We start from the raw sequence: 26,473 nt of genomic DNA, 5'->3' as shown, positions 1-26,473 counted from the left end.
AACTTTTTATAGTTAATCCAAATCATTCCAAAATAGGTAGGATTTAGTGTTTTACTAATCCATCCCTAGTATGCCACCGTCCCATACCAGTGCATACAGTCCTCTAATCCACATAGTTGATAAAAATAACTTTAATTAATTTATCAACAGTTCTCCGAAATATGCATCAGTATAGTTTAATACATATACAATGTCATTAGGTATTCACTATAGAACCTAAAATTCAAGCTCCAATTATTTAAACTATTAAAATAAATCATAGCGTTCCAATCCTCCACAACAGCCGATACATCGATACAATTATACCAATTTAAGTATCAATTAAATCCAAACTAAGTATAGTTAAATAAAATTAATTCACCATACTTATAACACTGTAAAAATATATGATTATATATAATTAGAATATATATAACAAACCTTGCCAAGTTCCAGTAAATAAAACTAACAAGACAGTGTACAAGTTACCAATTTTCTCTTAGGTTTTTCTTGCTCTATTCTTTAATCCAATTATGAATTTATATTTTTCCATCACAATACCAGCCTAATACAGTCCTAAGCACCACTTAACACAGTTTAAACGAAGTGCAAACACCCTGTGTAGCCCAAACAAGCCCCTAAAATCAATTCTGTAACGTATAAGGAGAGAGCAGGCTCTTTAAAAATTTAGAGCCTTCTCAAAACCACTTAGAGCCGGCTAGAGCCTGCTCTAAATCACTTAGAGCCAGCTCCAACTCTTTGGGAGCCGGCTCTAAGGGTTTTGGAAGCCTATTCTCCCTCCCTTAGCAGCCGTTGTCCGTTTTCCCTTTGTCTTCTTCAACTCCGGTGAGTTTCCAGCCCTCTGTACTGTATTAAATTCTTGTTCTAATATTCAATTAACATTCCAGACTACTTACAAGGCATCCATATGCCTCATTAATCTCAAAGAGCAAAGCTTAAACGCATAAACAGAAAAAGAAACAACTAACAAAGACTTACAGAATTTTGTATATCAGTTTCATTCAACGAGATTAATTATCAGTCAAGTATACGTAAAAGATTGTTTAAGTATTCATTAAACTCCTGGAGTCCATCTAAACATGCACAGAACACAGATTCATGGGAAAGAATAGAACATAAACTTGCCTTTGAGTTTCAGTTTGAAACTCTAAATTGTCATCTCTGAATTTTCCGATGAGATTCCCGATTGTTGTTCCACCTTCGTTACTCTTGGTTTCACCCACGAACAACCTCTCCTTCCTCCTTCTTGGTCCAACCTTGGTCTAGACCAAAAACCTAGCCCTCCTCTCTTTATCTTCCTCTGCTTCTCTCAATACCTCTCTGTATCTCTGTTCTACAGACTAACTCACGTTTTGTTTTTAAACCCTAATCCATCGTGACATACATATTTATAGGCTTAGTAATTAAACCCTAATCCATTTATAACTCGGCCCATAGAACAACCTAGGTTATATTCCAACGTCGATTGAACTGAAAGCCTAATATAACTCTATGTGCCACCTTCCATACAGTCACGTTGAAAACCTAATTAACTATAATTAAAACAATTCACTTTAAACAACTAAATTAAAACCATTAAATTTAGAATTAAATTAAAACCATTAAACCATTAAATTTAAGTAAATTAAGTCAATAAAACAACTAGAGCAAACCAATTAAACAATTAAATTCAATTACAGCAATTAAATCAATTAATTTAAAACAAGTAACAAATCCATTAAATTAATTAAATTAAAATAAGTAATAAATCCATTAAATCAATTAAATCAAACCAAGGAAATAATCAAATGTAATTTAAATAATAAATTAAATACCAGGACTATCCTTTTAAAATTAAGGGTATTACACACACCATTTGGGAGTTCTTCTATTCATCTAGGGTTTCCATCAAAGAGAAAAAGATCAACCTTACCATGGAGATAGCCCTTGAGGGTTGGATGATTACATCAATGAGTGGCTAAACATCTTCTTAGGGCTAGAGTTAGCCCTAAGCATGCCTTCTAGATCTTGATGTTTTGTATTTTGAGGGGATTTATGTTGTAATTCTTGCCTTGACATTTGATTTATATATGAATCTTATTTCTACAATGATTTGTGTTGTTTAATACTTCCAATTGATCATTTCATTCTATTCGAATGTTTATGTATGCTAGAATAGATGTTCATATATTTATCTCTTGGTTTTGTGATATTGATGCATGTCTATGTGTGTTGATACTATGAATCTAGAAATTGTCAAGGCATGGTGCTTTAATGGAATACTCTTGTGGCTTGTTTGATTGTTTATACTCATATCTTGATGGATTATGCCTCTACCTTAGTTTAATTAGTTTAATTTGCATGTCCTTTGTTTAGTTGTAGTGTAGTTGCCTTATTTTCTTAGATAGGAGGACAATCCATGCTTGTTGTTTGATGTTCCATGCTTATGAATGCAAGTAGTATAATTATCTAGCTTGCTAAAGTGTTTGATTGTGAGCTTAAAGGAAGGAATAATGGCTTAATTTGATATATTGTGCTATTCATTAGGTTGTCTAGACAATGTACACTTAATTAGTCATCCATGCTTGTTGATTCAATCAATCACACATATTGGTGTTGCAACATATATTTCCCTTCATTCATTACATATTAAGTATCTAGAAAGGTGATGTTTGGTGGTGACCTTTGAATCCCAAGATCCCCCACTCTTGTTCTCTACCCTTTATTTACTTTAATTGCTTTCTATTGAATTTGTTTACATTGTAGTTTAATTAACCAATCAAACCACTTTTTGATCACTCAACCAACTAGTCCGACCTTGTTTTCATATTAACATTGCCTCTAATCCCTTGGGACGATCCCTACTCACCCTACCTATATTAGTAATTAGAGGTAGTAGTGGCACGTTATAAATTCAAACTTGACCACTCTATAACACAATTCAACTTGTTGGGCGACATGACTAGGGCCACACCAATATAATCGTATATAACATGTAAACATGATTAAACAATCACCACCCAATCAGATCTATAATTACAAGGCTATATAACACGATTCAACATAATCATATATATATATATATATATATATATATATATACACGTCGATTTATTCACATGCATTTATCCTATGTCTAGGTGATTAGCAGACAATAATAGTCTACGATTCTGATACCCATGGTGTATAATTTATGGGTTCTAAGAGGAAAATTAGAAAAGAACTTGCTTAAAAATTTCGAAACGAAACCGTCATCGCAAGCTTCCCAGATCCGATCTGTTCTACAACTCCGGCTACCTTGCCATCATCCTCCACAGGTTCGACTTGCTCCATGCTCACCCACCCTTCTTTTCTTCTCCTTTCCTTATTCTTCCTTCTCTTCTCGGCCTCTCTCTCCCTCTCTCTCTTTCTTTTCTTTTTCACGTAAATCCTCTCTTTCTCTCATCTAACTTATATATATATATATAATCATTTATATATATATAATCCTTACATAATAAATATAATTAATTATATACCGGCAATTACTCCTCTTCCATGTAGGACGCTAATTATATTAATATACATGACACATATAAATATAAATATAAATTTATTATGTGATATATATTTATAAATCCTTTTTAACTGATACTTACCATATATATGCATATAGTCTTATACATATATACTTATTATATATATAAATTTTATAAAATAAATATATATAATAATTAATCCATACAATGCTACTATATATATATATATATATATGTATGTATGTATATGTATATGTATATTTCCATATATATATATATATATATAATAACCCCCAACTTTAGTTCTTATATGACTTTGACTTTATTACTCATACGGATAAATGCAATCATATAAATTAATTATCTCTATATAAATATATAGTTAGATAATTTACAGAATATATATATATATATAAAATCAAACATCCACGGGAAATAAACCATCCCAAAACCTTTAAGACTTTCCCTTCTAGCTCAAGACCAAATGCTTTAGTCCCAATCATTCCAACCCAGTCCACTAAACTTAAACAAATAATTAAATAAATAAACACTAAATATTAAAACAACTAAATAAATGTAGAACATAAACAAATAAGAATTAACAATGAAGTTATACCATACAAATAAAATTAATACACTAACAAGTCAATCAACAATCAAGCACATACACACACGCAATCATCATATCAATAATTCAAATAAAATAAATAAACAAATAATTTTATTTAAAACAAATAAATCTAATAAACTCATTTAAAGACAATTAATTTAATTAAATAATTTCTCAAAAATATAGGGGTATTGCAACGCGGGACGCTGCCATGTGGTAAGGTGGAAGCTACCAGTTGCCACATGGCAGCCAAAACAAGTAGTATGTTGGGAAGGCAGCTAGGTGGCATGCTGACATGTGGCGACGCACTTCAATAGGTGGGCAATATGTTCTCTTAGTACATTAACTCCCTTATAATACGGGAATGAGGATTACATAATTCATTTAACTCAAACCCTTATAGTAATGTCAATCCCTTATAATACAGGGATGAGGTTTATGGGATTCATTCAGCCCAGGTCTTTATAATACAGGGCACTTTAAAGTCAATCCCTTAAATAAGTCGTGTTCGAGTTGCATGTATAGTAGAATACCCTTAGACTGACATGACACGATTATGATATGCCAATACGAATTACCACTCCTAATTTTTTTTCCAACTTATAATTTTTTTTCAAAAAAAAAAAATATAAACAATATTAGCGGTGGGCGGACCCCCTCCCACCCAGTTGAGTGTCAGCACATTTTTGCTACGGCTCCAAATTTTACCTTCCCTATAGATTGCCTAAACAATAGGACCTCTCCTCTCATTGAGTTGTAAGTAACACTTACCTCACAATCACATGTCATAAAATTTGACACTCTTGTCATGCTCAAAATGTAATTAAAATCAACCCCCTTAGAAAACTAGAAAATATTTTTTTGTTCATACTATCAATTGATCCCTATTCATTCGGTCAAAGTCTCCACAACGGTTTCACACTCCTCTACGTTAAACTAATAAAAGTGCAATTTAACTAGGCAATCTAGCGAGGCAATCTACAGAGAAAATAAGTGTAATTATCTCTTTTTAAAATAATACTACAAAGACACCTGAATATGAATTTTGATTCGACTGGACCATAGTTACCCAATGGCCGACCACCAGCTAATAAATTTTAAGTTATAAAATGGTCGCACCCCTACAACTTTTATACAAATGTGCGTCTGGGTTAGATTTGGGCATAATTACATCAATACTTTAGTTACTAGAGTTAAGTTACACTAGGCATATACGTTTCTGCCTTTTCAACTCAAAAGCTATGGTTATCAAAATCGCGATTCTGAGTCGTAGAATCGCACGATTCTATGATTCAAAATCCAAAATCGATTCAAATCGTAATAAAATCGTTCAATTGGTAGAATCGGGTGTAGAATTGGTAGAATCGGAGATATAATCGAAGAATCGTACGATTATACAGGATTCTATCGATTCTACAAATTTCATAATACATTGTCAAAGAGTAACCCCAATTTGTCAAAGACTAACCCCAATTTCATAATACACACCAGCAAAGATTGTTATTCAATCATGAATCCTAAAGGTTTCATCACTCCGACTATACTATAGGTGAAAAAAAGAGGGGAATTCACTGGATATTCACAGAAATCAGATTAAAATCACATAAATAGGCAAAACATGGTAACTTCATCGTTGATCGTCAGTTGCTGGTCTTCGTCGGTCGCTGCTTCATCGGTCGTTGCTCGCAGGTCACTGATCGCTCCTCTCTAGTCGCCGCTCGTGTCGCTGATTCCATCTTCTTTGTCGCTGCACCCCTCTTCTTTATCGTTCCTCTTCCTTCACAGACTTTGAAAGCAAAGATAGATACTGACGGAGGATTATTCAGATGTCACGTGCGAAAGAGACCACCGTGATCTGCCCTTCCTTTACAGACTTTGACCCAGAAAAGTCTAGAAAGTATTAAATATTAAATAAATATTTTTTTTGGATGGTAATATTAAATAAATATTCCGTAACAAGTATATATAAGATACAATAAAAAAAATAAAAAATTATATATATATAATTAATTTAGTTTTCAAAATATTATAAATCTAAATATAATTACTAATATAATATAGGAGTTAATTTAATGTAAAAAATATCTCTTAAATGTCAAATTTCATTCTTGATAGGCTATGTTGAGGTTAGATATATTTGATTGTCTGTTTTGGGCTTATTTTTGTTATATTTTATAGATCTTGTTGTTTAAAAAGTTAGTTTCAATTATTTTTTCACAATTTGGTAAAATCTTACGATTCACGATCCAATTCTACGATTTCGATTATACGGAGACCAAAATGATTCTGCGTAGAATCCCGATTTTAACAACCTTGCTCAAAGCTATTGCAGGGTGTCCTCCACCATTAGATCAAGAGTGGATCACATTCACACCACATGGTCCTATCTCCCTGAAAACAGGATTTTGACTGGAACAAAAGATGGCTTCTCCAAATTAAGGGTCCCAATTTCTGTTCATAAAGGTTCTAATCTAAATGGGGATTACTTCATTGGTGAACTATGCAACTTCTATAAAATTCAATTACGGTCCACCAAGTTTCTACAGTATATTTTAAATATATTTTTATAGTAAATTATTGATAAAATTATTTGGAAAAGGACAATAATTACTTAAGTCCTGTAAGAATGTATATCATCTTTATTTGATGTATAACAAATGTATACGTCTTCTTTAGTTACCAAATCAGTTATGATAAGATACATACTTACTAAATCAAAAATGTTGGTTACATATACTATTTCTGATTTGGTAATAAAAGAAATTATGTTTATTTTTTATTACTTCATTGGTGAACTATGCAACTTCTTTAAAATTCAATTACAGTCCACCAAGTTTCTACAATATTTGTTAAATATATTTTTATAGTAAATTATTGATAAAATTATTTGGAAAAGGACAATACTTACTTAAGTCCTTAAACGTAAAAATGTATATCATCTTTACTAGATGTATAATAAATGTATACGTCTTCTTTAGTTACCAAATCAGTTATGATAAGATACATACTTACTTACTAAATCAAAGATGTTGGTTACATAAACTATCTCTGATTTGGTAATAAAAGAAATTATGTCTATTTTTTATTGGTCCACATTAGTGGTGAGGACAATATACATTTACTAATAAGGACCTAACCTAAGTATTGTCGGAGTAAATGCATTACATGATGCATTCCATTTGTTCAACTGGATGGAACATGTTTTACCTACATAATTGAATTGGGAAATTCATATTTTTCCAAAGAAGTTGAATAATTCACTAAGAGTAGTGGGGTACTTTGATTCAGATTAGTACAATGTGGGAAGGGCTCTACATTTTTATTAATAAGGACCTAAGTATTGTCCGAGTGAATGCATTACATGATGCATTCTATTTGTTCAACTTGACGGAACATGCTTCTACCTACATAATTGTATTGGAAAATTCAGATTTTTTCAAAGAAAATGAATAGTTCACGAGAGTAGTGGGGTGCTTTGATTTAGATTAGTATACTGCTGGGAGGTTCACATATACGCAACCTTATATTCATATTCAGTGAGATTGTTTCCATGTTTAACCCTCAAATGATGATTTCATAATTAATTGTAGAACTTATTAGAAAAATATTTTTATTAACTATATTTTTTTAATATTTGGCTGTCTTTTTGAATTAAAAAATAAAATGATAAACCTGACAGTGATTATTTGTTATGCACCGAGTCACTGACTCACTGATGCGACCATTGAGGCATTCCATAACAGAGATAAACACCTTATTGATTGAGGCATTCTATATGTTTTTTTAAACATATGAAATCGATTATTTTATTTTTATTTTAGCATTACTTATAAAAAAAATAAAAAAAAATAAAATATTTTACCTTTGAAGATGAAAAAATGACTAGGGTAAATTATTTCATTCCTAATTTTGGTGGACCGCTAACTGCCATTCTGTCTCTCACTCGTTCTTCTGTAATTTCTGGCTTCTCTCTAGCGCGCTCTCTCTATATTATATATTATATTCCAGACACACGAGTTTACTTAAACCCTAGTCTTTTCTATGTAACTCACCCAAACCCTAAATTTGTTCGCATTCATGATTTGGACTGATTTTTATTCAGGATTTCGGGTTCGGATTTGCATGGTAAATGAATTTTGTTTATAAGATCATATTCGAAGCAGGATTCGGGGTAAGAATTTGACCCTAAACCCTAACATTAGGACAAAGGTTTACTCCAGAATCCTCCATTCCATTTCGTGTCCTACAGTATACTCAAACATCTCTGACGGAATCACACATCGTCGCTGGTATAACACACACTCTCTCTTTTATATATGTGATACACACCCAAAGTATACGTGTATGTGAGTGTGTGTCTGCACTTGTGTTTTCTTTCATTTTATTGATACTCTGGTTCTCACTTCAGTTTTTGAATCGCTCTTTGTAGCGCTCAATTGAATACGGGATTTTGTAGCGGAAGCTTGATCGGAGAACCAGAAAGCAATCATGGATGGTATGTGATATGTGTGTAGATCCTATTTCAAGGAAAATACCTTTTTTTATTTATTTTCTGGTTTCTGAACGTTAAAGAAAAACTGGTTTGATTTTTTTACTGCTAGTAGAAAGGAAAGTATTTCCAAAACGCTAACTAATTTGTATTTTTTTTCAAAGTTTTGTTGAAGCCCTTGCAACAAGCAACTAAATTATATTGTTGAGATTGTTTTTCTATCCACGTTGTTGAGCTTTTTACTATTTGAGATTTGGGACAATAAAGTGCAAAACAAGTTAATAATTATATGATTTTGAATCAGACCTAAATTGCCTTTGGTAATGTTGTTAATGATTTGTGAGTCAGATGCTTAATCATTATCATTTTATTAGCACACAGAATATAGGAGACATTATTACTTGAAATATTCAAATTAATTTGAAAAAGAAAAAAAAAGATTTGTGTGTGCTTGTGTGTGTATTCTTCAAATGTCACACTGTTTAGTTACTACACAACTAAGCAAGCTTTTGGCATTGAAGCATCTCTTCACACAGGATTTATTTTAATTAAAACTGATTCCCATATTACTTGACCTAATGTGGTGATGCTTATGTATTGTCCTTAGGTTTTTGATTATTTCATTTAGCGAAATATTTGGGAACATTATAATAACAAATTTAAACACAAAAATAAAGTGAGGTCAAATTGTATTTGTAAAAATGCAAGAAAATTCTTAACGTTTGGCTTTTCACCTGTATAATTTCATGCTTAGGCTCTCCTTCTAGATTGACTCAATCTCTAACCAAACTCGGGTTTTTGCCTTATTATAAATGTAAACTTCATAGATCGAGCTTTTATCACTTCTCTAAGCAACGGTCTCTTTTCTTTCACATCAGCAATATTTATTAATTGTTTTGAAGATTTAGAGTCAAATACCCATAATATGGTATTTGTTGACTTCTTTTCGTTATCCATTAAATTCAAATTGCATAAAAGGTCTTATTTAATTAGACTTTAGACTCTTGTATTGAGGCTTCCAGCTCTATGTTTTGAGATGCCAGTGCCTCAGCTCATACCTTTGCATGCTTAAAACTCTTGAAAATCTTGTAGCTTGCTTGAACTAATACAGAGAGTTTGAACTGATGAGGAAATTGTACTTACAAGTTGTTACCTTTTGGGAATACTTTAGTTGATTCACAGCCAACTATGGAGGAAACTATTTTTGGTTGGTGATGATCTAATGATGTGGCCACCATCGCCGATCATTCCACCAGAGATTGCATCTCATGTGCTTGAAGGGGTAGATTTGTGTGATGGGATCTTGAGGAATCTATTTTTGTGTAAGTCTTGCTCCTTTCCCCTTCTTTTTTGTGTATCAACTTTTCCTTCGATAATGTTTATTTTTCCTTTTTAAATTTTGGTTTTATATTTTACGCTTGCAAATCAATGACATTGAGCCATTTTGTCAAGATGAGATTGCTTTGTATCAGCAATGTGCTGAGAAAAGGGTGGGACGATTTTGTCCATGAATCAGAATTACTGGTCCAAATATAAAAACCACTATTGTGAAGAATTAATAAGTATTCTTTTGGGATCTGGACTGGAGCAATACTTTGTTTTTCCCTTTACCAACTCCCACTTTTGCTTGATTGGCTTTTTATAGTTGTTCATTTCTTTTTGAGTAATGATTGGCAATATGTAGTTAATCTCAGAAACATTTTTTTTTTAACTTGCTCAAAAACATTTTAAACTATTTGTAAAACAAATTCAGAAATTTTAAAAACATATATGAACATTCCCAAACAAAATATTTGAGGGTCAAGTCATCTAACTGCAAATTTTATCATGATCTTGTTGTGTGAGATATGGAAACGTACATGGTCCTATAAATGTCTTCTACTTTGATGACCTACAACCATTTGCTCCTCTTACGAACAAACTTCAAATTACTAATGACTTAAATTAAATGGAAAATTTGGGCTCAAAGCTTTTTTGACACTAAAATTGCCAAAATAAAATGACACTAACTCCTAATAAATTTGATTTTCTTGTAACAAATAGTTCTGCAAATCAACTTTTGACCGATTCCATTATAGCTATGTGGATACAATACCATCTGTATTCATTTTAATCTCTGTGGATCTAGTTTTAAAGGGACACTATTATATGTTCCAGTTCGACTACATCATTGTGTTGACACTGTAGATCAAACCAATCAGAAATTTACATGTGATGTCTAACAAGGTTGGCGGGGTTTATAATTCAAATTTCAGTTTGAATTTGGCTAATATAATATATATTTAAGTCATGTTGCCTTTGCAGATCTCAAAGAAAACACATTTTGATTCCTGATGGATCCCGTCCACCATGTCAAAGAATATATGATTGTTTCCATCACGTGTTTCTTATTCATATATTTTTTCTTCTTTTTCTTCTTTTTTTCACTTGTGATTTAACAATGTTATCCAGATCTTACATGAATCAAGTATTTGCCTTTTATTTTACAAGAACATGCCATTATTTTTTTCTCTGTTCTCTTCTTTCATAATTATACTTCTTTCTATGCAACTCTTTACATTTTTAAAATATATTCGGTTTTCTTCTTTTGTGGGAAATATCATCATTTCAGATTCTCCCAAGCGATAAGTTGGTGAGGAAAGAATTTTCAGAAACTCGGAAAGAGTTGGAAACCTTTGCGCAGGTACTTAAAACAACAAATTTAGTCTTACTATATGAAGCATGAACACCGACACCAAACTTGGTCATGATGGATATAGCAATATACTATCGTACTTTTATGTAGAATTGTATTATATATGGAAAAATTACATTATGCTAAATTAATCTAATATTTTGGGACTGTACATGAAATTTAATCATGTCTCATGGACAATGACTTAACAAGGGTATATATGTGCATGCATATGTTTATGTATGTACGTATAAGTTTTTGCACAGATACACAGCTATGACGAGTTTTAGTCTCACATGTCCACATCCACTTCTTTAATAAAACCTTCTTTTATCAAATTTTGCTATAAAGAATACGTGGTCGAACTTTTTAACAAGATTTGTATAAACCTTTATTTTATTTTTATTTAGAAATTAGTTTAATTTTTCTTTACAAATTGCTTTTTTCACGCCAAAAGAAAGTCATATCTCAAGCATTCAATAAGTATCAGCCACTTATCTGAAATGTCTCCAAATTAAGATTTTTTTTTTTTTTTTTTTTTTACTTATGGACTCACTCAAGTCTAAGAAGTGTTTGGACAGTAGATTTCTGAAATATGGTTTACGCGCAAGGAGGAGAGAGGGTTCCTTCTGCTGGATGTTCTTCTTTTGTTGTTTATAATGTGTTAAACTTTATTTCTCAATATTTTTGTGTCTCATGAAAGAAAATGTTGTAGAGCTATTAGTACAACTGACCAATTTAGTTGAAGTACTGGGACACTCGAGTTACCTAGGCGCTTAGGCTTGGTGATGTCTGCTCTTAGCGCTTTGGACCACCCCCAAGCGTGGCGAGTTGGATAAGGCATCATGTAGACAAGTCCCTTGGATAGGGCCACAATCAGTGAAGTTTATGTTTATTTAATCAAATGATTTTTACATAAATGACCTCCTGTTAATTGGCAGGCCAGCTAAATACAACTCGAGGTCCAAGGCGAAGTTTTTGAGCTTCCAACTGAATTTCTAAGGTCCCATGAAATTTTTGGCAAAACAACAGCAAACCTTGAAAAGTTCAGATAATGTATGCCAGTCTTACCGTTTCAGCTATGTTTTTAAAAAAATAGTTAAAAAATGATGTGGTTGCCGGGGGTGAAATTAGCATTGCTATTACCCAATTATTTTTTCATTCTTAGGCTTATTTCATCTGGTTCCTTTTGATAATTTGATGAATTTTCAACTACAAAACTCACTTTTAAATTTTCCACAACAATAGACACAGAGTAAGTAAAAAGTTTAGAAGAATAAAAGATAATAACAAGTTTGATTAATTTTAGAATTACAAGGAAAGGTATGAGAAAAGAGATGCAATTGAAGTAGTATTTTATTTTTAAAATTTAAAATTTTTATGGGTCCACGTCAAGGAATTGTAGAATATATTATAGGGTAAAGTGCATATAACCCCCCTGAACTTTCAGCTAAATGTACAAAACCCCCCTGAACTACGTAATGCCCCCTTGAACTATTTAAAATCTACAAAATAAGGACAAACTAACTATGGCCGGCACCGAAACTCGGCAGAAACATTAGATGACTAGTTTACCCTTTAGCAAAATCATGACAACACAACACAGTCCACACAACACCTTATCTCAACATTTGCCCATCACTTTATTGGTTGACTCAGTCCACACAATTTAGCGCCAAACATTCCTTATTTTAGCGCCAAAATCCCTCCACTATGTCGGTGCTAAATCACTCTGAAACTTGAAGCTTTGAAACCCTAGGTAGTTCCATTGCAACATACCAATTGTACGGACACAAATCAGGCTTTCTTCTACCAAGGTAAATCTTAAAAAACTAAATAATTGTAATATTGTTTGTGTGGTATGTAATCGAAGCTCTCTCTACAAAAGATTTGATATTTTGTTTCTTACCTTGAATATTTGGTTCAGAGAAGATTGTTAATAGTCAGATGTTTGATTTTTGTGTTGAAATAAATATGGTTCAGATGTTGGTTTTTGTAGTATTGTTTGTGAGTTTGTTCACTAAATCTTTCTCTTTCTTTAATTTTGTGATACCCCCTAATTTCGGAACACGGGTTGATCAAGTCTGCGCACAAAATCAGGAGATATCAAGATAATTAAAGTATTTAACAAGCACAGAGTACAAAATGAAATAAAAGAATAAAATAAAACGCTGAAGAAAAACTAATTAATAGTAAATCCATTAATAACTCCCTAATGGTTACAACTCGGGAATCCCGAAACTCAAGGACCCCTTAACCAAAAGATACTATTTAGAATTCCAGAAAATAAATACTAGTATCAACTGAAACAATAATAATATCCTACATTGAAATAAGAAGAAAGAATGGATAAGTCCTCTAACTGCGGATCCTTAACCTTTAGACTTGAACTTCTAACAACCTGAAAAAAATAAATCGTGGGTTAAACCCTACGAGCAAGTTCTCTCTACCGGACCTCTGAAAACCAATAAATAGATCATCTCTGATCAAAACCAAACCTAATAAATTCTTTATCTTTAATGTACATAATTATATATAATATAACTATCACAACTATTACCAAGTTCATTAATTCCAGAACCATTATCAATAATTAATTAATAATCATACTTAGTCAAATCCACAATTTCTTTTAAAGAAACTCCTCTAACCTTAACTCTATCCCAGACAGCAATTTAATAATTTAAACCATAAAATATAATTAAAAGAACATTATATTTAATTCCAAAACCAATAATAATTTTAAGTATTTAAATCACACAGTCAATATCTAAACTTTGACAAATCATCCATGTCACTACCAGTATTATTTTATTAATTTGTACTAACCTGTAAGTACTAGACTATTCGACTCTAAGAATATCTAATCTTAATCCAACTTACACAAACAGTAATCATAGATGATATATTTTAATCATCTAACACACAACAATATAATTAAACTTTGGCAAATCAGTTATGCCATTATAAATATATTTATTTATATATCGGTAACTTAACCATGCCTCCTTAAGTATGTTTAGTTATATATTGGCAATTCAACCATGCCTCCATAAGTATTCATTTATACTTTTAATTAGCAACTCATCCATGCTTCCCATGTATGTATTTTATTTATACAAATACTTAGACAATATGTTTACGCCTCTGACAACTCATCCATGCTACAATTCCACCATGTATTAACTTTCAACTTGACAACAAGCTAATTCATACATAGCCATCTTATGCATATTATATACATATCGTTAATTTAATAACGAGCCAATCAAAAGACAACAAAATAAGAATGGTAATACTAACCATCTTACCTACTATATGCATATACACATATATTATTTAATATATATATGTATAACACCTTCCTTAATAATATTTGATTATTTAAAATCATATATATATGTATATATAAATATATATATGTGTGTAAGTGTGTGTGTGTGTACACCTCCTTCCATGGCAAAATATTCAATTAATTATATTTCCGCCAATTAAACGCTACTAAACATCTTAGTAACACTCTAAGGCTCTCCAAATACCAAGAACACACCCTCTAATAGTTAATTTCAACCCTAACAAGCTTAAAATTGATTCTGGGACATCACCGGATTGCACAGGAACTTTCCAGGACCCTGCACGCTTCTCCACGCGCCTTCATGCGCCTCCACACGCACCCAATTTATTTGCACGCGCTTCCATGCGCTTCACTATACTGGCAGGTGGCTTCACGCGCTCACACGCGCTACCAGGCGCCAGCTTCTCCTCCTTGCTGATGTGGCACACTCTGGTTGGCTACTCTCCTCTCACCTGCACTAGATTAGCCGCTCCCCATCAGCACGTCTCAGCCATTCAATTCTTGCGCGTACCATATCCCTGTGATCCGCGCCACACTAGATCCCTTTCTTTGATCAAACCTCATCCAATGGTCTCTGACCTGAGGCGCACCAAAACTCCATGCGCCGCACTACATTGAATCAATCCATTTTGTTAATGGCTTTGATTCACACGCACACCAACCTATGCTATGCCGCGCTGCACTGAATCAGAAGCCCCTTCTGATCCTCCGAAACACACCCTCCCAGTATATATAAATACAGAATACATACATATATATACGTATACATATATATATATATATATATATATAATTTACCAAACAAATAATTGGAAAATAAATTCCTAAAAATGTCATAAAAATTCCAGAAAATTACAGGAACATTCCAGAAAAATAATGAAACCCTAATAAATCCTCCTGGATCACAGATCCACCTATAGATTAATTCTAAAATATATAAATAACACCTATATACACAATTAAAATTCGATAAATCCACAAATCAAATATAATAATTTATGTTTTTTTTTTTTAATTATTCCTATCTAACTATGATTTAATTAATAAATTTAATTTAAAATTCTGATACTCAAGGTGATAAACTTATGGGTCCTAAGAGGAGAGTTAGAAAAGAACTTGCTTGAAGGTTTCGAAACGAAACCAATGCTTTAAGCTTTGATCATCTCTTCCAATCTGAACGTCCTCCTTCGCAGATTCGGCCTCCTCTTTGTCGGCCTTCTCCTTATCTCTCTATCTTTCTCTCTCTTATTTTTCTAACGTGTGTAAACCTTTAACTCTAAATCCTTATGTGTATATTTATACACATTAAAACCTAAATCCTATTCCTAGTAGGACTACCAAAAATAATAAAATAATATAAATAATACTCTTTAAATAATATAATATATATAAACACATATTATATTACAAATACATATATATATATCTCCCATAATTAATCATTGGTTAATTAAATCATATATCATACATATATATATATATATATATATATATATATCCATAAATATATATATCCTTCTGAAAACTTATTAATTAATTATATTTTTATATATAATTAAATATATATATATTTATAATTATACCAAAACTGATCATTTAAATAATAAAATAACTATGGGCCTTTATTAATTAACCTAATAAGGTTTCATTCCAGCCCATGACCATATCCTTTGGTCCAACTTCCCTTAAGCCCAAACCAATTAATCTAAATAAATAAAATAATTAAATAAACACTTATATTAAAATAACTAATTCCATGAAACACATAACCAAAAAAGAATTTACACCATACTAATTAAATTAACACGTCAATAATTAAATCAATAATTACGCACACAAACAATCAATCATCATACATAATCATGAAATATAAGTTAATACAAACAAGACCATTAAATCATAACACTCAATTAACTAAAACAAATCATTTAAAAATAAAAATAAAAGCGATTAATCCTAAATAAATCAAACAAATTATTTTAAATAAAAAATAAAATCATTAATCCCAATAAATAATACCTTTAAAATATTGGGGTATTACAAATTTCTTTATGGTAATGATATGAAGATATGTGGTTCACAGTAGTTGTGACGAGCATTTTATGCTGTTGTAGTTTTGTTTGTAAGTAAAAAGTAGTAGATGTCAGTGTGTGGTAATGTGTTGTCCCTTTGATAGGGAATATTAATATTGTTTCTTGTCTCTGATAACATTGTTTTTGTCTGGATATGTTAGATTTTGTTGACTGTGCATGTTTGTGGTCCTTTCTGCTATTTAAAGATCGAAGTAATGTTCCATCTATTATTGCAGAGTCTTTGTCCATTGAAATTGGTTGTTGAGTTGTCCTTTTTTTATTGATTATGTTCTAGGAAAACACCCTTTTTGTATGTGTTTGTATATATTTTGTTGAGTGGTCCCTTTCTTATTGATTATGTTATAGAAAAGGTCCTTTTTTGTATGTGTTTGGTTGACAAGCATGAATACTGAACATATTCTTTCTCTCTCTCTCTCTCTCTCTCTCTTACTTTATATTAAAACATGAAAATTATGTATTTTTTCTATTTTTTGAATGTGCATTATTCCTATTGTTTATCACTTTAGCTTGACACTACCACCATATTTAACTTTTTTAATCATTAATTAATCATGTATTATTGCACATGGATATATACCTTGACGAGCCTTTTGAATAAACAAATGAGAACCATGTAGGTAAAGGAAAAGAGAAGGTTGTTGAGTCTACAATTGATGTTGATCAGATTGATGAAACATATATGGATTTTGCTGAAGTGGAGTCTGATGATGAGTTAGATGAAACATATTTGGACTTTACTGAAGTGGAGTCTACATATGGTCCTAGTGATGAGTTGAGAAGCTTGCCTGGTTCAGATGATGATGAGAATAATAGTAGTGTACTTCAACCTATCCCTAACAACCAAGAATTCCTGCCTTCAAGGGATTTGAGTATTAAACAAATTGAAATTGGCATGAGGTTTGCATCAGTTGTAGATTTTAGGCTTGCACTTAGGGATTATGTAATCAAGGAAAAGTTGGATATTAAATTAACAAGAAATGATGGTGATAGAGTGACTGCAGTGTGCAAGCAAGGTTGTGGCTGGAGAATACATGCAAGTAAACCAAGTAATGAGCAGTGTTTAAGAATCAAGACATTCACCATAGAGCATAACAGTTGCTTGTGGACTCATAGTAGTAAGCAAGCCATATCTTCTTATCTAGCAAACAAGTACTTGGAGCAAGTGAGATTAAACCCAACCATGGGCCATGTGGCACTTCAAAGTACTATTGCAGCTGAGTTAGACCTTGATGTGTCTACATACAAAGCGCGTAGGGCAAAGAAAAGGGCATTAGGCATTATTGAGGGAGATGAGGCTGAACAATATTCAAAGTTGAAGGATTACTGTGCATTGATCCAAAGCACCAATCCAGGAAGTCGTGCTACAATTGGTGTTGATCTCATGTCTTATGATAATGAAATAAAAACCTTCGAAAGGATTTTTATTTGTTATGCTGCAATGAAGAAGGGATTTAGAAACGGTTGTAGGCCATTCCTTGGAGTTGATGGGTGCTTTCTAAAGAGAGCATATGGTGGTCATCTTCTGTCTGCTGTGGCATGTGATGGGAATGACCAAATGTACCCTGTTGCATTTGCTGTTGTAAAGGCTGAAACAAAAGACTCATGGGCTTAGTTCATGAGAGAGTTAATGGAGGTTGTGGGACCTCACTTTGACATCACCTTCATGTTAGATAGACAAAAAGTAAGTATCTTTATAATTTTATTTCATTTCTATTTTAAACTTTACCTCAATTTCAGTTCTTTTAATCAATAGTTTTATTTATCTTTACTTTTCTACTTTATTGGTTCCTTTCAGTGTTTTAAATTAGTAGTTTTAATTCATTTCGGATTTACAATTTACTTAAATTTTAGATGTTATAAGTTGGTACAAGTAATTAATTTTATTTCATTTTTGTTTTACAATTTACTTGAGTTGCAGTTCTAATCAATAGTTTTATTTATGTTTACTTTTCTAATTTACTGGTTCCTTTCAGTGTTTTAAATTAGTAGTTTTAATTCATTCAGATTTGAAATTTAATTTAATTTTAGTTTTTTAAGCAGTACAAGTAAATAGTTTTATTTCATTTTCGTTTTATAATTACTAGTTCCTTCTAGAGTGCTTTTATGGTGATCACAAGCCTGAAACCATAGGTGCCTGACACCAGCAGTAAGCATAAAAGCAGCTCAAAATTTAGTTCTCTTTCAAGCTAATTTAAAAGCCTACACAAGCTAGACTCCAATAATTATACACCTTCAATAACAAATGGCCTCACTAAGATAATCAACCAAGCTTTAGAACATAAGACATTTTTTGTAAATTAAATAAATTTCTTGAAAACTTCATTTGAACTTCCAAAATAAGATGAAACTAGAGGAATGCAGAAACATATGAGTCCATTATGCACCAATTATTAGTGCAAAAAAATTCACGACCATAAGGCCCATAACAACTATATACATTACTTTTCAAGGCCACTACAGCCAAATATTTTTAAACATAAGGACTCATATTATTTTCTAGCATTTTACTTCATATTTTACTCTTTTATAAAGCTTTCAACTCGGATTGGAGGTAAGATACACCGATATGGACGCCATAGCAACAAGACATTGTTGATATTTTCATTTCTGGCTATTAGGTGGAACTTCGGATTCTACAGCGCTTCAGCTTTTAGCTAGTATAGCATGAATATTTTAAGAGTTTCAAATTATTAATATGTTTCAGTTCTAATCAATAGTTTTATTTGTGTTTACTTTTCTAATTTACTGGTTCCTTTCAGTGTTTTAAATTAGTAGTTTTAATTCATTCAGATTTGAAATTTAATTTAATTTTAGTTTTTTAAGCAGTACAAGTAAATAGTTTTATTTCATTTTAATTTTATTATTACTTTAATTTCAGTTCTGTAAGATAGTAGTTGTATTTATGTTCGATTTTGCACTTTACCGGTCCATTCCTTAGTATTGATTTGTAGTTATATTTAATTTGTAATTTTCATTTTATTTCAGGGATTGGTTGATAGTTTTGACACCATTCTGTATGGGGTTGAACATAGATTTTGTGTCAGACACCTCTATGAAAATTTCAAACTAAAATATAGGGGACAAAATCTGAAAATTGAGGTTTAGGAAGTAGCTCAATCCTACACAGAAGATGATTTTCAATTGCTTATGAACAATATCAAACAGATGGATGCTAAAGCTTATGAGTGGCTGAGAAAAGTGCCACCAAGGGTATGGACAAGGTCCAGTTTTGGTTGTCAGTCAAAAACTACCTTAGTGATAAACAACATGTGTGAATCCTGGAATGCAGTCATTCTTCCGGCAAGAGACAAGCCTATTTTGTACATGTTGGAATGGATTAGAAAGCATCTCATGTTGAGGTTTCAAAGTAAGAGGGAGTTCATGAATTCAAAGAGTGGGTTGTTATGTCCAAACATTCAGAAGGAGATGATCAAGAGGAAAAATAGTGCAAGATTTTGTAAAGTTCATTATGCCGGTGAGGACAAATATGAAGTGGATTGCAGAGGAATTAGTGGACATTTCGCAGAACACATGCACTTGTAGGATATGGGAAGTTAGTGGTATCCCTTGCAATCATGCTATAGAATGCATATTTGCAAGGAGGGAGCTGCCAGAGATATATGTTGATCCATATTATCATAGAGACACTTATTTGAAGGCCTATGCAAACTTGATTTATCCCATTCCTATGAGTAGGCTATTAAATTCAAAACCTATAGACCCATTGCAGCCTCCAACCTATAGGAAACCAACTAGTAGACCAAAAAAGGCAAGGAACAAAAAAAATGATGAGGCAAAGAACAAAAAAAACGATGAGCCAAAGGACAAAAAAATTGATGAGGCAAGTAGTTCAACAACATTAAGCAAGTCAAGACCAGCTTTGCAATGTTCAAGATGCAATAATTATGGGCACAACACAAGAACATGAACAGCCTTGGAACCAATAGTGGTTGAGAAACTTCTGCCAAGAAGGGGAGGAAGACCACCATTAACTAATAGAGGAGGGGCTGGAAGGGCATATGGCAGGAGTGGAAGGGGTGCAAGGGGTGCTAGGGGTGGTTTAGATGCACGTGCATCAAAGTCAATCTCAAGAGGTAAATATCTTGCTTAATATAAACCTAGAATTCGCTATTTTCGTTTTTCTAGTTGAATTAACTATTTTTTAGTGCTAACAATATATAACAATCTGTTTTAGCAAGTTACAAACATTTGTTTTTCCTAATATGGTGATTCACATGTATCAATGTAGTCTAAAGGTGGTGTTTCAATGCATAGAAGGGGTGGTGTTTCAGTGCATAGAAGGGGTGCTGGTTCAGTAGTGCAGGAAAGAGGTACTGGTTTAGCAGTTCAGGGAAGAGGTAGTGGTTTAGCAGTTTAGGGAAGAGGTGGTGGTTCAACAGTGCAGGGAAGAGGTACTGGTTCAGCAGTTCAGGGAATAGGTGGTAGTTCAATGCAGTCAAGGGCTGGTGGTTCAGTTGTGTAGGGAAGGGGTTGTAATGTAATATGGCCAAGGGGTGGTGATGGTGGGTATACAGTGCAGCTATGGGGTGGGAATTCAGTGCAGGCAAGGCAGTCTCAAGAGGTAAATAATGTAAATGATGAATTTTTTCTCTAATTTTGTATTTGATGGTTTATTAGCCTGATATAGCTCTGTACTATAAATGGTACCTATTTATTTAGGGGGTATGCCAACTGTTTGCTCTATAATATTTTAAAAAATCTATAAAAATAACACAATTAAGGAGAGTAGTTGAAAGAAATAAAATTTCAACTTAGACTTTTATTTGTCTTTGCAGGTTCATAACATTCCATTATCTCAGTTGCTTAACACACAGGCATCATCATCAAAGTATAGCGACTATCTCAGTTTCCATTTCCTGTTTAAACATGCATTGACAATATGAGAAAAATAATATTATTTATATCTTTGCAAGTCATTGATGAATGATGATGCAAGTGATTATGCTGCTTGGTGATAATGGGAGTTGTTGGTTGGTAGTCACATTTTTTGGTTACTCTGATGCAATATTTAGGTTGCTGTGGGTTGCTGTGATGCAATGTTTTTGTTGCCATGATCTTTTATTCTGAGAAATTTGCTGCGGTGCAGCCTTCTGGCATTTTATTTGTAGTAATTATGAAGTAATTTGGTACTGTAATGTATTTGTATTAAACCTTATATGCAACCTTCCTTTAGAATGTTAATATGGCAAATATGTTTTGGTGGTCAGTTTTATGCCTATTATGATGGAATATGTGTATGTTTGCAATGTGAGTGACAATGTTCTTTGGTGCAACCAACAAATACAGTCTTTGGCGTATTAAGCAACAAAAGCAATCATACAAGTTATACAACAACTTGATAGAATTGCAGGAAAATTTCACTGATTGACAACAAAAAAATGAATCTTTTTTTCCATTATATGGTCATTACAACATTAATTCTACTAAAACAGAATCAAAAACCTCCCATACATAAGCAAGCCCAATACACTGCTACATATACACTGCATTATTCACCTAACTACCCCCACACATTAACGAAAAAAAAAAAAAAAAAAAACCAAAACAGGGAACCCACTTAACATCAATTCAAAAAACAACTGCACAATAATTTGGGGGTTTTTGTATAGATTTCTCTTTAATGGTAACAAGGGGTAAAATTGGGGCGTGCCTCTGTAAACCCACTTCCATCGTCCTTGGCAGCCACTTCCTTTTTTTTTTTTTTTCTTTTTTTTTTTTCCCAATCGTCAATGGTAGCTTGAGCCACCACCTATATCCTCGATGAAAATTCATGGCAATGGTGAGGATTCGAACTAGAAAGACGAAGATGGCGGAGCAAATTAACCCACCTTTTTTTTTTTTTTTTGGGTAGAGTTAAGATAGAAATCAAAGATCCCATCCTCTATGATGCACATGACCGGCTCTCCAATGTCAGAACTGATATGATCAACCTCAGAGACGTGTCTTGGTGACGGCTTCCAAAGGATCAAAGTATGAATCGATCGCCAAAGGGTCTTTCAAGAGTCCATTAGAAACGGTTTGGAAACGGGAGTGAACGTGCGGGTGTGGTAGAGCGGTGGGCTTGGTCGGTGTTGAAGAAGGCGACATTGATGCCGGCGAGCTTGAGCTTGAGCTTGATTGTTTTGTGTGTTGCTCGAGTTCTTCTCAATTTCGAATAGGTTGCAGAGAATGAGTGGATTACGATTGTTATTTGTGAACAAAAATTAGGGTTAGAGCTTTTATTAATTTATTTTCCTAACAATAAGGGCAACTCGGTCATATTGGAATTTTTTTTTACGTCATGTGATAATCACAGGCATGAATAGTGTTGCCTCGCTTGTTTTTTTGCAAAAAAAAAATAGTTCAGGGGGTTTACTTTAAAAACAAAAGTTCAAGGGGGTTTTTAGTGGAAGAGAGTAAAGTTCAGGGGGGTTATTTGCACTTTACCCTATATTATATAATATAGAAAATCTGCAATGGGATTAATTGAATATGATTGGCCTTTTCCAAGTGGGACTCTAGATTTTGATTAAATTGCCTAGTGGTAAAACTATTAAGTGGGTTATACTTTAGAAGGAAGGCCATTTTTGTTTGGACAGTATGTAACAGAGTTTAGAAGTAAAAAGACCAAGCTGCAGCCTCTTGTTTGATAAGGACATGAATCTCAAAGAAGAGAGTGAGTTAAGGATGGATTCTTGAAAATGAAGAAAATTGGGTCCTCAACCTTTTTTTTTTTTTTTTTTTAGTTGATGTGTACCGGTCGGTGGTTTATATAATGATAAGATAATGGGGTTTTATTAACTCTTCCACCATGTGTGGTTATTTGCTGTACTAAATGGAACTTATTATTGGAACATTACCTAGCGCTAGTCTTACCGTGACAGGATTCTGTGGAGGGATAAATCGAGAGAAACCGAATATTTAATATTCTTTAAGTGCCTGCTATAGGGGCTCGAACTAGAGCCAGTGGATCCAATGGTCGAGCATCTTATTGCTGAACCAAACAATGGCCCTCCAAATGGAACTTATTTGAGGTTAAACAATAATTTATATGATGACATTAACGCTGTTTAAATTTCATGGGTGGGTTACTTATGATGCACATGCCCGGGGATGGAAGTTACCATATAAAATTATAAATAGGTCAAACAAAGAAAATAACAACCAAACTGTTCACGTTTGAAGAAGTTAAGAATTTTCCTGGCTCCATCCACAGGGTGTGATCTGATTATTGTATGAAATAAAATTTGAAACTAATGTGCAAGAAAGAAATTGCTCAAGTTTAAACTTGTGCGTCCCTCTCAACCCTTTAGGTTATAGATTAAGTTAATCTTGTGGATCCTGATACTTAAATTTACAGCTTCAATACCTGCTGGAATGAATCAGCTGCTTATATATATATATATATATATTTTTCATGTTGTGAAATAGTCCCTGTTACGTAGCTAACATTATTCTCAATGCTTACGGAAGTTCATCCACTTGTTTTAGCTAATTTATTCCACGGGACACTTGCAGATGGAGCGAAAGATTATCAGACTTAAGGACAAGCAGCAGAATAGAGGTTAACTGCTGTCGTATCCTCCTGGTGTATGAGAGAGTTCACAAGGATGTAGTGTTGTGCATATGGAAATGATCCAAACTGAAACCATATTTAGCTTTATTCTTCTGGCGGACAACTTCATTTGCCCAGCTGCATGTTTTCACTTTGTTATGAACGTCTGTGCAGCGCTTGTTGCTCGCTTGCATACTCACTCCTAAAAGTGGAAACCTGAAACTTCTTTATAAAAATATATTGGTATTATGATAATGATTGTTGTTGTTATTATGATGATAATTTCCTTGGAGCCAGTGTTCCAGCTTTGCATGCTCCCCTTTCCCCTCTAATTGTAACGCCCCTAAACTGATATCAAATTCTAAAAAAAATTCGGCATGACCTCCCCTAAAAAGGGTCCTACCACAACCTGTTCAACTGAAAAAAAAAAAAAAAAAATGCGATGGTCTTTCAAGACCTATCCAACCTGTCCCAACACACAATACAAAAGAAATATAATACATTCCCCAATACCACAATATCAACAACCTCCCCAAGTTAGCCCATCATCGTCATCCCATTCAACTTAAGCAATTATATAGTCTTGCTTCATTTCAAAATATCAACAAGAGTTATGATTTATAATACATGACCTTGGCTTGCAAAAATGAATACACGACATTTTAGTTTTGAGACTATACAAAAAAATGGGCTAAAATACAAAAGATAACAAAATACAACTCCTAATCTTCTTCAAGCTTGCAGGGGATTTTCATCTGCCACTTCTTTCCCATTTCCTGAAAAAAAGTTAAATAAATGGGGTGAGCATATTGCTCAGTAGGTGGCACCTAAGACACCCCTCTTGTATCCCCATGAATCCATACAAAGAATAGAGCAATAGAAATCGGGGTCATACTATGTCGAGAAAGTACAACATCATATCCAAACTCAACATCGACAATACAATACAATGGAATGCAATGCATGTCAAATGTCGCTCCCCATTTTCAAAATCATTCATCTGTCACTTTCCATATTGTTAATGTAACCCCCTTTGGTACCCCCGCAGCGCCGAGAGAAGGATTGGCTACTGTCCCTAGACCTTTGGTGACTCCGCAGCGTCATCGAGGGGCCCAGATAGCTCAACCACACTAGGGCAATCTCCTTAGTTCCCTCTAGGCTACATTAACCTACCGGCCCGTTGGTGACTCCGCAACGACCGGGTTTTCTCAAAATTCTTTTTATCAAAAACTTATTTCCCAAAATTCCTCTTTTTGTTTTCAAAACATTTCCCCTTTTTCCTTCCTGCCTAATGCCATGGATGCATAATGCACACCCATTTTATACTATGGAAATTGAGGGAACTATCATTACACAATTAACATAGATCCACACAAATTTCCTGACAATTTATTAATCATCATAGACATGGAAAATTCACATATCAAGCATGCTCTCCACATAAATTAACAATTACACATATATAGGCATAATTTTCTAATTCAACAATTGTATCACTTTCAAGGTAATTAACTTAAATAAGGCATGCTTTCCACATAAAAAATTCTACCAAGTTACAAACACACAAGCATGTAAAATTAACATCTAAGTATGTTTATTTCACAAATCCACATATACACATAAATATGAATCTCACATACAAAATCACATCATTTTAGAGGCAATCAACTTAATTAAACATGTTAATCATCAATTTAAACACATTTAACCACAATTAACAAGGAATAACTCACAAGGAAGCAAGAACACATGGATTAGGAACCCCTACCTCTTAAAATGCGAAAACTCTCAAAATGGGTCTCTAATTTCGAACTCCCTAGGAAGTACCGAATCTGAAATTGTTCGTACTAGCGCGTAGAGCTCATTGTGGGCTTCGTTTTGCCTCAAACGGCACAAGTTACGGGAAGAGAGAAAGAATGAGGGAGAGAGGAATGGACTCTGGACCATAAAAATGTGAGTGGTGGGTCCTTCCAATTTTATTTTCTTTTCTCTTTTTCTTTTAGCCTCTAATTTACACCATACAAAATATAATTGCACCACATACAAATACTATTTGATCTATATCAATTAAGTTGCACAAATGCAATTGGACCCAACCACAATCCTGTACACAAAACGTGAAAAGACAGAATTACCCTTGTGGCAACAAAATCTCTGGAAAAAAATGAAAAATCGGAAACGTTACACTAATAACTAACCC

The 26,473-nt window shown here is 33.1% G+C and overlaps 1 protein-coding gene and 1 long non-coding RNA gene across 2 annotated transcripts; both read left to right on the top strand.

The window, feature by feature from the left end:
* Positions 1-8,142: 8,142 nt before the first annotated feature.
* Positions 8,143-10,077, top strand: LOC132268459 (uncharacterized). Its single transcript, XR_009469298.1, has 3 exons — positions 8,143-8,396; positions 8,537-8,602; positions 9,768-10,077. It is a non-coding gene; the product is annotated as an uncharacterized LOC132268459 (long non-coding RNA).
* Positions 10,078-17,397: 7,320 nt separating this feature from the next.
* Positions 17,398-18,330, top strand: LOC132269799 (uncharacterized). The gene has a single exon (XM_059771039.1). It carries the CDS (start codon positions 17,398-17,400, stop codon positions 18,328-18,330), a length of 933 nt encoding a protein of 310 aa, XP_059627022.1.
* Positions 18,331-26,473: the final 8,143 nt, after the last annotated feature.

The sequence above is a fragment of the Cornus florida genome, unplaced genomic scaffold, assembly GCF_030987335.1.
Source record: "Cornus florida cultivar Cherokee Brave unplaced genomic scaffold, ASM3098733v1 CherokeeBrave_3.0.0_Hap2_Chr08, whole genome shotgun sequence".
Lineage (NCBI taxonomy): Eukaryota > Viridiplantae > Streptophyta > Magnoliopsida > Cornales > Cornaceae > Cornus > Cornus florida.
This window is presented reverse-complemented; position numbering and strand designations above follow the sequence as displayed.